The sequence below is a fragment of the Meleagris gallopavo genome, chromosome 11, assembly GCF_000146605.3.
Source record: "Meleagris gallopavo isolate NT-WF06-2002-E0010 breed Aviagen turkey brand Nicholas breeding stock chromosome 11, Turkey_5.1, whole genome shotgun sequence".
NCBI lineage: Eukaryota > Metazoa > Chordata > Aves > Galliformes > Phasianidae > Meleagris > Meleagris gallopavo.
In genome coordinates, this window is record NC_015021.2 from 14452071 (window position 1) to 14467580 (window position 15510).

General features: G+C 40.3%; 1 protein-coding gene across 1 annotated transcript in view; it reads left to right on the forward strand.

Moving 5' to 3' along the window:
- The window catches only part of PSMD1 (proteasome 26S subunit, non-ATPase 1), a 63384-nt gene that overhangs the window by 35705 nt on the left and 12169 nt on the right, over nucleotides 1-15510 (forward strand). The window contains exons 18-20 of the mRNA XM_010716912.3: nucleotides 4709-4823; nucleotides 7518-7634; nucleotides 14636-14738. Coding sequence (XP_010715214.3) covers nucleotides 4709-4823; nucleotides 7518-7634; nucleotides 14636-14738 — 335 coding nt within the window. The remainder of the gene's footprint in view (nucleotides 1-4708; nucleotides 4824-7517; nucleotides 7635-14635; nucleotides 14739-15510) is intronic.

The window sequence follows — 15510 nt, forward strand, 5'->3', positions numbered from 1 at the left end:
GTGTTGTGCCCTGCTACACACACGCTTTCTGCGAATTGTGCGATTAGATGTCTGCGTTCTTCCTTTATTAACTCATTCATGGATGAAATGAAATGCATATTAAGCTTTTCTTCTTTACTTGTCACCACACAAGCAAAGCAATGTGTAGAACTAGACCTGTATCAAATGATTAATTCATGTCCATTAGCTTAGGAAGTCATAAATATTTATAATCTTTTGAAATATGACTGGGGAAACTTGATGAGGAATTTAAAAGATAAATTTGACATTGTTCTCCTCTAACATTTCATTTTTCACCGAGTTGTAAAGCCCCTAAATGTTTATTCTAAAAAATAAATGTGTGAAGTCAGACAATTCCATTTTTAGTCTCAAATTAGACGCAGTGTGATGGTTTATTTTTAGTATTCTGTTTGTTTACTTGTATACTTGTAAAAGGTGGCACTGGAATGTTTTCACGTTCAAATATTGCTAAAATAGAAGCAGAAATGACAGTAGTCCTATAACCTTCAAGATGTGTAAGTCTCAAAAGAGGAGATAAATTGCACAAAGGTATTTGGATGTAATTCCAAGATAATGAGTGGAATGTGCTTCAAGATGGGACAATTGGAGTTGTTAATTTGTCTTGTGGTGTTGATGCATGCTTCTTGGACAAAAAAAGTAGATTGTTAAACAGAATCAAAGGACCCAACAGTGTGTGTTAAGTTTCAGTATGCCAATAAGGCTCCTGTGGGCAAATCCTACAGAGAAAGATGACTTTGTACCTGCAGGTGTTGCAAATATAATTTACCTTCAGAAACCTCCCCTATGCCTTAGGATTCTGAATAGAGCTGCTGTAAGAAAGGATTCCTTTGGAAAAGGAAATAGAATTTGCAAACTATGGTAAACTTTCTATCATCAACATAATTAATTGAAAGAACGAATGACCATCTTCCACTTCCAAACAATCTGTATGTCTTTCTTCAGATTAGGCCTATGTTTTAGTTGGGGATTTTTTTATATTGGAGGCTTAATAAAAACTTTATTTCTGAGAAACTTCTGAGGGCGCTTGGAAGCTAAACATCAGCCTTCTATATACAGTGCAATATTTGTATGTTTATGAGTGTCATGTTTTATATCCCAGTGATGAACATCCTCACGAATGAGATCAAAGTTGAGGCTGAAGCTGAGGTTGTGGGGCAGCATTAAGCAGTTGCATTGTGCTTCTGCGAGGATTCAGAATCCTCAGTTAAGCAGTGTTTGTTTCTGTGTGGTTTTGAGAGGAGCCACTTAGTGAGTAAACCTGATAAAATGCCAGCTGTTATGTTTTGCTGACGATTTCTCATTACTGTCTTGGTGCATCTTAATTTTTTTAAAGGTTTTGTTTATGATTTCTGAAACAAACCAAAATGTACCTTGGAGCAAGTCCTTCATCTGCAGGCCAAGTGTCACAGCAGTAAAACTTCTCCTGGCATGGGCTGGAAACAAAGCTGTAGCTGGCTACTGTGTAGAAGCCTAGGGAAGAGATTTGTGAAGCTTCTTTGGCTTCTTAATTTATTTTGTTTCCTGATAACAGAAGGAATAAAGCCAGTTGTGACGAAGATTTTTTTTGAATGTGGGTGTGGATTCATTGACGTTTATATTTCTTTGGGTTATATAGGAGCAGTAGAGCAATACTCAAATGAAAATTAAGGAAATAATCAAGCACTTCTGTTGTTTTGCTGTTGAGTAAAACATAATTGCAAAAGCAGGCTGCTTGAGCAAAACCAGCATTAGGAGGAAAGGAAGGAACCGGTGCATTAAAGGTAATTTGGTTTAAAAATAGACATTGCATATCTTCCTAAGATATACAGCCCAGTTTAAAGACATGCCTCAGGCTTTAATGTAGGCATTTCTTGGATTAAATTACTGGCCTCTGTTACAGGAAGGTCAGCATAGGGGACTACGATATGTTGCTTTGGGCCTCACAATATATTAAATATATTCCAAGTTCAGGGTTTTTACTGTGACTTAAGGGATGAGGAGTGGGAATGTCTGCTGTTGAAACTGCCCACTGAGTGTCCACGTGTCATCATTCTGGTATTTCACGCAAAGTTACCATCTGTTTAACCTACAGTAACAACTGGTGGCCCTACTAGTGCTAAAAGCACTGAGAAATTCACTGTTGAGAAATTCATTCGTCTTCATTATTGCTTCTCTCCTTCTCCCACCAAGGGAACATAACCACACCAGGTCCTGAGGGGCACAATGGAGGTGGTGGAGGCCTGCAGCAGGCGGCCTCGAGCAGAGGTGGTGTGGGACCTGCATGGGGCTGGTACTGATGAAGGGGAGACTTCCTCCATCAGAGCAGAGCTGCCTCTCTTGTGCTGAAAGCAAGCCAGTGGCTCATGTGGCAATGCTAACAAGGAAGGGTAGAAACCTCGGGGCTGAGGGGAGGAGAACGTGATGGTGTTTTCTGCATGTTCCTCAGTCAGATTGCCAGCTAGAAGTAATTCCACAGGAGCAAGATTGCAGGCTGTGACTGCTTAGGAGGGTGTTTCAAATTGTTCCTTTGATTACTTAACAGAACTGTTTGGAGTTTTATGAATTCTATTAAGTGAGCTTGGAGCTTATATTTGTTAACCGTCTGGCAATAGCATGTAAGACTTTGTAAAGTGTTTCAGCAGTAGAGCGAGCAAACACGTTACAACGTAAGCACTGATGCTAGCACTGCTCTTGTAACTGAGGTCATGTTCCTCTGATGAGTGTTTTTATGAGGCTCTTTGGCTTCCTCTGCCCACTTGTGATTCTGCCTTCTCTTGTGTAATATGTGGGGAAGAACTTCTGGAAGGCTGCAGGATTGAGAACACTGCAGAAGTGAGGGAAGTGGTGGGATCCCTTAAATAACTTCTACTCCCACGGTGGATTTACAGGAGGCCATCTGTCATTGTTTGACTGTTTTATGGGTAGATTTGAGATAAAAGCATTCAAAATAATGACCACAAATAATGTAAATCTGACTAAGAATTCTGCAATGAATTGGTGGGTGTTAATCCTGATTTTGTAATAAAAACTGTCGGAACTTCTGGCCCTGAGATGCAAGGATCTGTCCAAGTTAATGATTCTATAAAATCCAGCTTTCCGAGCAGGAATGTAACGATTAATTCTTCAAAGTGCATAATCACGTCTTTGCCAGAAGATTGTTTTTTCTTCTCTCTGACTTGCAATCTGCTTGCTCAACATTTGCTGAAGTATAGCAAACAAAAAGGTGTTTAGAATCTTTGTTCAAGAGCTGAAATCTTCTGTGCAGCTGAATACTGGGGCTCACATGTTACAGGTTTTGTGATTCCCGCTCTCCATATCAGCTTGTTTTGAGTAAACATTCAGTGTTATTTGAGCAACAGACTGATAGGTGGTTTTACACATGCTTTTTAGGTCATACTCTATATGTCTGCTTGCTTGTGGGATAGAATCATTTTGTTTCCCATCTCCTTCTGATTTCTTAGCGTTCCTTGTCGTGGCTGCATCTTAGCGCTTCCAGCTGTTCTTCTCTTCTTGTGTATTTCTCATGTGAATGTTTTAGGAAGGAGCAGAGTGCTGATGTGCTGAGCAGCCTGTGAAACCAGGGTGCTTGTGGGTCCCCTCAGCAGTGCATGAAGCAAAGCTGGAGCCTGAATGGATGCTGCTGCTCTGAGCTAAGCAAGAGAGGGGAGTGCAAAGGGGAGCTCAGGGCTGCTTATTGGAGGAGAATATGGGGGATGTGTTGAAGTGGGAAAAGATAATAGTTAGAATAGAATTAAGCTGATTATCTGCACAGTGCAGAATTTCACATAGCTGGATATGTGAGCTTGTCTTGAGTCCTCGGTCATAATGAGCAAAGAAGATATGTTATTGCTTGAGATCTCTTATATCTATTTTCTGTGATGCAGATATGTGTTTACATAAGAACACTGGAGCATAATCACATTTTATTTTTTTTTCTATGCCTTGAGTTGATTGAGTACTTTGATAAGCACCTAATAATGCAGCATGATGCTATAGTTCCTGTATACTACAAGTAGGCCAACAACCTCCAGCTATGCTCCAGCATAGCAAACATAAGAAGAAAAGAGCTGATACCACAAACTGGCTTAGAACTGAAAGCTAAAAGCTGAGAACACCTTTGTTTTCATTTGTATATTTTGATCTGAAATCAGCTTACAGTCAAACCAAATGGCTCGTAAGACTGGCTTTAGGATCACAGATGTGACAACTGCAGAACTAGTCTGGGCTGATGGGCAGTGAAATGGAGAAGATAACCAGATGATACGCATTTTGAAACCACTCATAATTAAATCTCTTGCAGTTTATAGTTTTCCATTTTTCTCTTTCATGAGCATGTACTTGCCAACTGCATTCCTGCATTGCTTGTGTGTCTGTGGTGTCATGAGATTGGGTAGATTTAAGAAAGTTCAGAAGGCAAATGAGTACAAAACGTGCTTATTTTCATTACAGAAAATATACATTGCGAAAAGAAGATTTTAATAGGTGACAGCTGTGTGTCGTATCTACTGGGATGGGGAAGCTTGTTAATTTATGCACTTTTCCCTGTTCTTCTCTGGGTCCATCTGTTCTGCTCCTCTTGTTACAGTTGAGAAATGCAAAACATACTGTGTAGAAGGACAGTTTTAAGTTTTCCTGTATCAACAGAACAAAGTCTCCAAATGTTGAATAACAGTAGTAATAAATAACACTTTATTTTGCCTTTCTTTAGGACTCCTGAGCAGTGTCCAAGTGTGGTTTCCTTGCTGTCAGAGAGCTACAACCCCCATGTGCGCTACGGGGCTGCCATGGCTTTGGGCATCTGCTGTGCAGGCACTGGAAACAAGGTGAGGATCAGATCCATTCACTCTTTCTGTACTCTCCTTCCATAGAGATGTTTGTGCAGGAACGTCACACACAGAAATCCCATTTCTTGCACATGCACACTCCTAGGCAGCTGTAGGAGAGCAGTACTGCTTTAAATTTTGCTCAGACTTTCCTAAAAAGTTTTCTTACAGTCAGTAGCCACTCAATATTAAATGCATGTTCAGTACTTCAGAACCATTACTCCTTCCTTCATCCTTGATCTTGTACAGATCACTTTAGAGGAGGATGGGGAATGCCAGTGATAGGAAAGCAGCAACTAGCAAACCAGCTCTTTTCTTCTTCGCTGTGGTACATAAATCTTGGAAAATTCATGTAGAGCCAAGTGCACTGAAACTTACTGTGTTTTCCAGTGTATAATTCACTGTTCCTTTGAAAGTATCAGTAAGAAAGAGATAACTCTCACATGTGGGTGGCAAGGGTCTTTTCCACTACTGTAAGACAAGCATCAAGTAAACTCTGGGATAAACTTCATCCACGTGTGTATTCAGTACTGGTATGGAATCACAGTTTTGAAATAGATGCACAGATTATATATTTGAAAGTAATATTTCATGCTTCCATACCTCTGATACATCTCAAATGTATCTATATCTCCCTTCCTTAGCTAGTATTAAACATTACTTCTTTGGCTCTTGCACACAGTGTTCTCCAGCATGTCACTTGTTGTGAAATGCACAGAATGCTGACATGTGCTGCCTGCCATCTTTAGTATCTAAAGCATGCAGACTTGAAAGCACACTGAAAATACTATTTTTATCCAGGTTGCTTTATTCTCAAGTGGAAGGTGGAATTGAGGAGCTAATTATTTTTAACCTCCTGCATCTGACAAGTTGATTTAATTGGAAATGCTTTTAGTCGCACAAAGGAGTCTGTTTTATTTCCAGATGCTTAGTGTGGTAAAGATCTAAACCATCAGATTATTCACATGCATACCTTCCGAAGCTTAGATTAGTAGGTTTTGAAAGCCTAATTATATTGGACTTCAGAAATTGGGAAGCTTTTGGTCATGGTCAGTGTTCCATTATATGGTGTTCGGTGCATGCCAAAAGAATGAATGAGCAACCCATGATACCTTCAGGCAGAAGAGCTCAGCCTTCAAGATAGCTCATGTGGCAAAAAGCAGTCTTAAGTGAGGGCACTAGAAGTTTTTCTCAGAAATGGTGTTTTGCATAAAATCAACTTCTTTGTAAAAGCCTCCCCCTGAGTGAAATACACCAAGAGGTCTGTGCTGGGATACTCATGCATTCAGTTGCTTTTGTTCATGCCCTCAGTTTGTATCTACAGAAGAAAGCTCAAGAGACTGCCAGGTATGTCCAACTTCTGTAATCAGAAGATCACATAATGGTTTAAAAGTGCTCTTTGAGCTTCATGTAGTCTTCACATGCCATTTCAGAGTGCTTTTAGACAGCCACTGTGTTGCCACTGACCTGAAAGTTTATGGATACAGCCGATGGCTATACAAACTGCTCAGGTTTGCTCCGCTTAGATCTGAAGAGTGTGGCCGGTGAGCACTGGCTAAGTACTCTGACAACTTACTGTACTGTACTGTAATTTCAGTCCCTCTTGCCACCTTTTCCTCCATCTCAGTGGGTTGGTGCAGACAAACTCTCAGAACACTGGCCAGGGCTATACAGCAGTTCTCCGTTGAATTATCAAGCTGGAAAAGCTCACTGTGAGATGAGATGAAATGAGGGCTGCAGATAGCACAGGAAAAGAGAAGAGACAATACAGCTGAAGGGAAATTGAAGGAGGAGGGGGATCTCATTTTGGCAGCAGTGAGTTTAGAAGAGTTTTCTTATCTTGTGCAGTGTGCACTGAGAACCTTGGATGATTAGAAATGAGATGGTGACCGTAATAATTCTTTCTATGTTTAAGCCATGGCTTGCAAAGTGGCAGAACTGTAAACAGAGAATAAAGATGTTCCTAGAGAGATTATTTAGTCTGAGAAGCCAGCAAATTGCACTTGCTGATCCTGGAGATCTAAGCAACATGTATTACAATGGGTTCCTTACAGCTTTTCACAATCCCTACTCAATATTGAAATGGATGTTTATTGGTAGATCCAAGATAGATTGTGTTCGTGTTGGGCTTAGTTGGGAAGTTACTGAGTTTGGAGAAGCAGTAGAGGAGTTTGAAATGTTTTCAAAACCCAAATTTACTATGTGGATGCCTAGAGGCAGCCCCACTTGATGTGGGTTTGCCGTGAGTGCTTTTGTGTGGTGCTGAATTTTACTGGCTTTAACAATGAAGTATAAGGTCAGAAATTTGGAACCTTGATTACTGTACTATCTCATTTTATAACCTCTGACACAGTGTTTGATATCTCTGCATCATTTTTAAATGGAAAGTGAAAGTAATGCTGATGCATTTTGTTGCAGAGAAAGTATAAACGTAATTTGTGTGTGGAGATTAAGACGTGCCATTGTCAATAGTTCTGATGCACTGAATTTGTTTGTTGTTTATAACAACAGTTGCTGAACTATTGTCTTGTTTCTGCAGGTAGATCTTGTTCCATCCATCACATTTTAAGTTTCCAGTTGTTTTTTTTGAATGTATGTGTTAGCACCAATCTGTTAACCTTGGATTACAGCACTGAATCCTAGGATACTGAAAACAGTAGTATTAACTTTGTAATGTTTTTTTTTTTTTAATAGGAAGCAATTAATTTGCTTGAACCAATGACAAATGATCCTGTGAACTATGTACGTCAAGGAGCTCTGATTGCATCTGCCCTTATCATGATCCAGCAGACTGAGATTACCTGCCCAAAGGTAATAGTGGCATGCCTTACATACCAGCTTGCTAGGTGGGAAGTGTGGTCTTGGATGTAAGGTTGTTAGTGCTCAGCACCGTATGTAAGCATTAGCAAGAGAGGATGTGCCTCATAAAGAGCAAGAGCTGAATGTAGAGCAGGAAACTCTGGTGTGGGCTGGAACATGCACTTTCAATGAGGGGTGATGCATGGCGATAGAAATATGCCTGGTAAATGACAGCATTTTAACTTTGGATGTTACCTGAATACATACTCCTGCTTATAAAGAGTGTATTCTGTAATGATGCTAAACTGTCTTGAAAAAACACAAGTATCTCACTTTGTCTCAAATGTATTGAGGCCTGTAGACATGTCATTTGTGTGAGCAGGGTTGTCTAGTAAAGTCTTTTTTTTTGCAGCTCAATGTATGCTTTTCAGGTGAAACAATTTCTGCTGCCAGAACTGTCTCAGTTACTTTATAGCAAATGTTTTTTTTAATGGAGCTTTTCTTTCTGCTTGGAGGGCAAAAAGGGTTACATGTGCTGTGTTTAGCTTTTAAAAACAGATTGCCTTGTGAGTATGTGACAGATGATAATATGCAAACATTTGTTCAGTCTAAAAGTCTGCGTTAATAGAAGCCTTGAGGTTTCACATTTCATGTTCTCTGGTGAGCAGTGAGGCTGAGCTGTAGCTGGTACTTTGCTACTCACCTGTCGTAATGGGTTGCTTTTATTGCCATCGTTTCAGAAATTGAACTATAATAAAAGCAGCCACACTTTTACTGCATTTGGATGGAGAGAATGAGGGGGAAAAAAACCCTTTTTCCATTGGAAAATTTTGCTTGGGAAAGCAAAGAAAATCCACAAATGCAGGTGGTTGGGTATTTCCAAGGCACAGAACATATGGCTGTGCTAGCAGTTTGTTCTTCTGTATTAGTTAAAAATAAAAATAGAAAGGGAGTTTTTCACAGAGCATAATCTGGCAGTTACATTAACTAAATTGTTGTTCAACTGAATAAAACAGGAGAATAGTAGAATTCTGTAGGATCCCCTCATCTTCCAAGATACAAAATGACTGTAATATGAAGCTGAAAGATCCTTTCTTTGGAAATAAGCTACTTGTTGTTTTTATCATTTCCACTGGTTGGAATGCCAGCTCTGAGTGTAGAAAGTTAAGTTTAATCGTTCTTCTGTGCTGTTCTGTAGTGCTGGACAAATGGTACAGCCTTCTCGTGCCTTTCCCATCCAAAAAAATAAGGATGATACTTTCTTTTGCGAAAGGACACTATGAGAAATCCATTTGTTGGGTTTTCAGTCTTCTGAGATGAAAGAATCCATGTCCTATACAGAAGTGTAAATGGAAGGAGTGGTCATTTTAGTGTGTACTAAGTCAGATTTCTTTCCCCAGAGAGTGCTGCTACCCTTAGCTTCAGAGCTCTGTGTAATATGTGGGCTTACTAAACAGATTGTTAAAATAGTTGGCTAGCAAATACAGGATAAGATGTACAGTCTGGGACTCAGTGCCTTGTTTAAAAATGGGGAGAGGAACTGGAAAAGCTTTATGCTAAAGTCCCATTTATGAGCCAAAATGTGTTGCTACATAATACAGATGCAGAAGGCAATTTATGACGCGGTCATAGAAATGCTGCAAACGCTGAAAACATGGCAGCAAAAATCCTACAAGATATAAACTAATAAGGAATCCTTGAAATAACCTGGTAATTTAGGAACTGAGCACAAAATGTATCAATTTTATTTCTTTTGAAGGAAGTTATCTGTAAGTACCATGATTTCTTGCTCAAAATTAAAAGGAATACTGTGAGGAATATGCTGCCCATCACGTTATTTATTATCCTCATTTCCATGGGAAACATTTTTGGAGCTCTGTGCCAGCCTGAAGAAAAATTGCTCTGATGTGAAAAGGTGGAGTTCAGATAACTGGCCATTTTTGGGTTACGGTGACGTGTTTTAATCTGATTAGGTTTCTAAACTGCATGACGGAGCAATTGGTAGATAAGCAGCTAATAGGCGGTGCTCCTTGGGTTTCATGTCCCACACTGTGTTTGTGGTCTTTGTGGGGTTATCGTGAAGCTAAATTTTACTTTTAGACAACATTGTCTCACTGCTATTAAATGCTCTGAGATGTTTGGCATGCAGGAGAGCGATTTAGTAAAGGTTATGGCATATAGTCTGACTGCCTTCCTGTCATTACTTCTCCATTTGGCACTGCCTGTTTCTGGTAGCCTTCATGTGAGCAGTGTGCTTTGGGCTCAAAAGACTTCAGATTCTCTGGTGCTAATCGGAGATGAAGACAGGAGCAAATGGAGTCATTGCTCTACTTTATCCAACTTAGCCATTTTGCATTAATTCTACTTCAAGCATTTTCTCTTCCCTTCCTTCAGACTGGAATCTGAAGCATGGAGAATAACAGGAACATTTCTCTCAAACGTGCTGTTATCTTATTTTCCCTTTCAAGTTGAGCGCATCAAATAAGCTACTCATCTGCCCATGGAAGTAGCTTGGTTTCCCATCGTTGTTATTTTATTCTTATTTTTTACTTCATTTTCCTCAGGACCTAGTGCAGAACCACTAACACCAGCACTCCTACCTTGGAACTGGTTGGGGCTGCAATTACAAAGTGCATTCAGTACTTCTGCATTGATACAGGAAGGTTTTCAAGAAGGAAGAAATACAACTTCAGAGTTTTGAGCTGCACGTTGCAGTGCTGAAATAATAGCAATAAGTGGACATTTAATAATCAAATTATTTTAATTCACTGCACTTTCATCTTTTCCTTGTATTTGTCGTCTTCTCAGTTGCACTTATTATTTAAACAAATAGAGGTTAACTGAGTGATGTATTTAGTAAAGAAATAATTGAACTTGCAAGTTTCTGAAGTGCCCCAAAGGATGTCAGGTGCTGTGTGAAGCTGACTGTGTCTCTTTGGAGCTGAAACTCAGATTGCTCTGTAAGCAGCCAGCGTGGCTTTTCCTGTCCTCTGCTGATACATTTAAGAACCATATTACTGTAGGATGCAGAACAATAACAAGTTTATTTTGTGAAATGGAATCCTAAATTATAGATTTGATGAGATCATTGTAACAGAAATCAATGGCAACTTTGTTATGTATTTGTGACCAGCAGGGCAATTAAGACAGCAATTTGGGAGGCATGCTACTTGTCCTAACATCTTGTATTGGATTTACTGGATTTCCTTTTGCTGTTTGTGCATTCTTTATGGAATAAGAGACAATGAACAAGTTCGAGTATTTTTCTTTCCTTCTTCTTTGATCATCTTGGCTTATTATCTCTTAAGATGTAAGGAAACCAGGACCTGATATTTCTTTCTTTTTTCTAACTGAAATGCTAGGTCTTGCTAGAATAGAAAAATGTTTTTTGCAGTATTCTTGCAGCACCTTTTTAGCTTTCCTTCACAGAAGCCTGTTACTGTTGGATGCTTGCACATGCTGTATGCTCTTACATAGTTTGAAGACAGCAATCATTTCTAGAAGAGCTTCCGCTTTCAAAGATGGATAGAAAAAGCACAAAAGCAGTTTAAATATTCTTTTATTAGAAATGGATTCCTACATCTTATCCTTCAGAATTTGCACTTGCAATAAGCATCACACACATTGACTATCACAGTTTCCATTAGTGAGCTGTTAATAAAACAGAGGCTGTATTAACAGTCCCACAGGCTTTGCATGCGTGATGTTGACTGGTGGTGGGAGAAGTGGTAAACAACCTATTAAATGTTAAATAATACAAGCTCCTCGGGCTTGTGGTAGGAAATGGTGCTGTATCATTCCCATGCCTTAAGGCTGTGTTGTTTCCTCTGTGTTTCTAAGGTTGCGCATTTGGCTTAATTTGAAGTTGGCAGCATGCAGTTTTGACCAGCATTAATTGTCAAAATGGTGTGTGGCATCTTTCTTAGAAAAGATGAAATGAGTCACTGCCCGTGTTTTAGTATTCTTCCAAGAAGTTGGCCAAATAAATTTCTTGATAGCATTTCCAAATACTACGAAGTTTTGAAAGTACTTGAAGATTTTGAGGGAGAAACAGACCTTGTGAATTTCACAACATATTAAACAAATCAGTTCAGTAGTGTGGGATGTGCCCATTGCTGTGATTTGAAGGGAAAACAACAGCAGATTAAAGGACCACGCCAGATAAGCTCTGACATGTTTCACATCAACTGCTTTACAAACTATTGTCTGTTGACACTGAGCCGTTCTGTAGGAGATGACTGCCACAGCAGCGAAGGTAGAGCTGATGTTCTGTCTGTACCTGCTTTGCTTTCTTCAGGGGTTGCATGAGGATGTAGAGCAATAACAAGTTTATTTTGTGAAATGGAATCCTAAATTATAGATATGATGAGATCATTGTAACAGAAATTCAATGGCAACTTTGTTATGTATTTGTGACCAGCAGGGCAATTAAGACAGCAATTTGGGAGGCATGCTACTTGTCCTAACATCTTGTATTGGATTCCCTACGGCTAAATCTGCCAAAGCAGGCTTTCCTCAATTTCGAGGAAAGTTTTACAGCTGGGAGCTGATCTAGTGAAGAATGCCCAATGCTGTGAAGTGTTTATGTACAGGAATGGCCTGAAAAAGTGTGCAGACCTGCTGTTCGTTCTAGCGTTGGGTCAGTTGTTGGATGTAGGGTTGCCCAGTGCATAAAGCCAGGCGGGGTTCTCTCCCGCCCTGTCATAAAAGATTTGTTACTGCTGGTGTTAAGCTTCCAAAGGAGCACGTTATCTTTGTATGTTTCTCGGAGTTGGCAGTTGTATACACAGTTTATCTGAAAGCAGAGCTTTTGCTGTGGCAGTACATATTTTGTACTTTGCAAGCAGAGAACATTGACTGTTTCTTATTCTAGCTGTTCAACACGTGTTTGTGACAGCCTGCCCTGCACTGATTCCCCACTCCACCCTGTTCACATCAGTCCCTTGCAGACATCATAGAATCACAGAATGGTTGGGTTGGAGGGGACCTCAAAGCCCAACCAGCCCCACCCCCCGCCTTGGGCCGGCTGCCCACACCAGGTCAGAGCGGAGGGTTTGTGGTGGCACTGATGCTGGCTCTGCCCTGGTGTCTGTGAGCAGGAGCTGCAGAGAGGCGCCCGCCTCGCTCCGAGGTGCTTCTCCGTCAGACTTCAGACGCCAGCATGAACATTAGCAGACCTGCTCAACGTCTCCTCACCTCACCCTGCATTTTGTTCTCTGAAGATTTGATTTCTGTGCAAATTCCAGATTACAGTTCAATGAATGAGTGGTTTTTCAGAGCTTTGTAACATCCCACCGTTTTCATAAATATTCCGAGCCCAGAAGCTGCACCCAGGCTTAGAGGAATGATGTGCTCTAAACAAAAGCACTGCAGTCCTGCTGTTCAGGAAAGCCAAACTAACAGATTTACATGTTGCTTCTTTGTCTCTCAAATAATATCTGAAGGCTTTGATTCTCCCAGCTTGCATGTGGTTGCCCATGTCACTCTGGGAGGAGTAGGCAGGACATGCTGTGCCTCTAAAGCTGTGAGTATGAGCAGGGAGGGAAAATAACACTGTGAGTACAAAAAGAGGTATTTTTCCAGTGTACCAGAGGTCAAGCTTAAGAAACAAACTATTTATATTAAATGTGTAAACCTCAGTGTAAGTGTTTATAAATAAACATTGGGAGAGCATGAAAAAAGCACAAATGGAGCAAGGCAGTGAGCAGAGCTGGTTCACTGCATCCAGTGAAACCCGGTATTGTGTGAGCAGTATCTCCCTGTTACCCACCTGTACGTGTGGTTACCCTGAAAATTTCAGCCATCTCCCTTTGGTGACATTACCACCTCATAACTAAAAGCTTCTTAACGCAAAGGGGAACAGGCAAACAGAGAACTAATAACTGGCAGCAATTCTTCTGCCTTTGTTTAAGGGCAGCCAGTCTCGTGCTTTGTGTTTCTCATGGCTTCAGGTCGAGGTTTGCCTTGTCTGTGGCTGTAGTTGTAGGAAAAGGGCTTGGGATACCAGCAACAAAATGGCTCAAGAGTGGGGAGAAACTGGTTCAAGAGATTCAGAAGGAACCTTTCTGAAAAGATCTCCTTTGCTTTTGAGCACGTGAGGTGGACGTGTGACATGAAAATAAAATGTCTCTTAGATATCAGGGTCAAAATTAATTTAGAGAGGAGGTGTGGATGATTTTTTCCAGATATGCTGAGGATTGGATGAGGCTTTCCGGGTCTGGACTGAATTGCAGGTTGGGATTTCCTGGTCAGCTTTTTCAAGTGATAAAATTCACTTCAACTGTGGTGTTGCTCACATGTATATCAAAAGATAAGTTCTTAATTTTTGATTGAGCTGTGTATATCCCTGGATGTGATGTTGTTCCGTCTCTTCAACACTGTGTGAGCTTAGGGAAAGATGAAGCTGTTTGAAGCAATGACTGTGGTACAAGCAAAGGTTCAGCAATTTCCCTTATTAATGCACACTTAAAACATTGTAGTAAACGTACTGCGATTATCTGTTACATTATTCAGTATTTTCATTAATGATTTTGACTTTAAAGGTATGAGTACAGTAGCAAAATCTGCTGGTGACACACCATAAGGGCATTATCCGTACAGCAGAAATATTGTTCAGGAAAACTGGAATAAGTTTGAGGATTTCAGCAGTAGGAATTGGAGGAAATTTAATAAAGCTCAGTGTCACGCACCTAAGAACGTGTAGGAGATACAACAAACTCATTGGTTGGTCTCTTATTTCATTGATGCTCCAGAGATTCTCAGGCAATTCCCACATGTAACATGCGGTTTGCAAATGCACATCTATCCTGGATATTTAAAAATCACTTTATGAGTGTCTGCAAGTGGGGAACACCTCTTTAATTAATTATTAGACTTGTATCGCCCACAGTTTAAAGCGCTGTAAAAGTGGATGTTCTTCTAGTATGCAAAAATCCAGGATGCTTCCCATAAAGACAGAATATTTGACTCATGTTTTATATGTCAGTTTTATGCTTTCTTTTTCTCCCATTCAGGTCAGCCAGTTCAGACAACTCTATTCCAAAGTGATCAATGATAAGCACGATGATGTTATGGCCAAGTTTGGAGCGATCCTGGCACAAGGCATTTTGGATGCAGGTAATTTCCCAAACATCTAAAGCAGCTGACTCTTCTTAAACTTGTTTGATTATAGAGTGCTTCTCATAGCTTCTCATAGCAATTTCATTTGGGAGATAAGGTGCCGGCTTTATGTTTGTCATATAATAGCAGCTAGAAATCTCTAATTGCAATTAATTTCATTTAATTAAAGAAAGAAACCCTGCTGTGTAGTTCCAGGTCACAGAGGGACCTAATGTAGGGAATATTTCATGAGTGTGAATGTCTCAATGTTGAATAGGGGTAGGATTCTGTAAAGGGCGTTCGCATTTCTCTAGGGCAGAATTGCAGGGCTTATTAGGGAAAGTTTCTGTAAGCAAAGAGGACAAACAATGTTTTGTTTTGAATTTTTCCTTCTGCTGGAGTTAAGATGTGTACAGTGCTTAACAACAGTACCTCCTTTCCAAGTTTTTCACTGCTGTCCTATGCATCCAAACACAGTCTGTCCTAAGTGGTTTCTTGCACTGTGGGCTTTCCTGGCCCAGAATAGAGTTCCTTGCCCCTGTTCCCTGTGGTAAGTAGAAACAAGCTGCTTTTCTGCATGCTCTGAGATCAGGATTAGTCCTGAAGTCATATCAGCAAAGAAGTCTAATGTATCTTATCTGTCCCTGTGGCCTGGCTGAAGCACAGCACCAAGCACTGTTATTAGTATCTGTATGAAATTACCACGTTGCCAACCCGTGTAACTGGGGGAAGAAAACACAGGGCTGCCTGCACCTATCTGCATGGGAGCAGATGTGTTCCTGGCATGCAT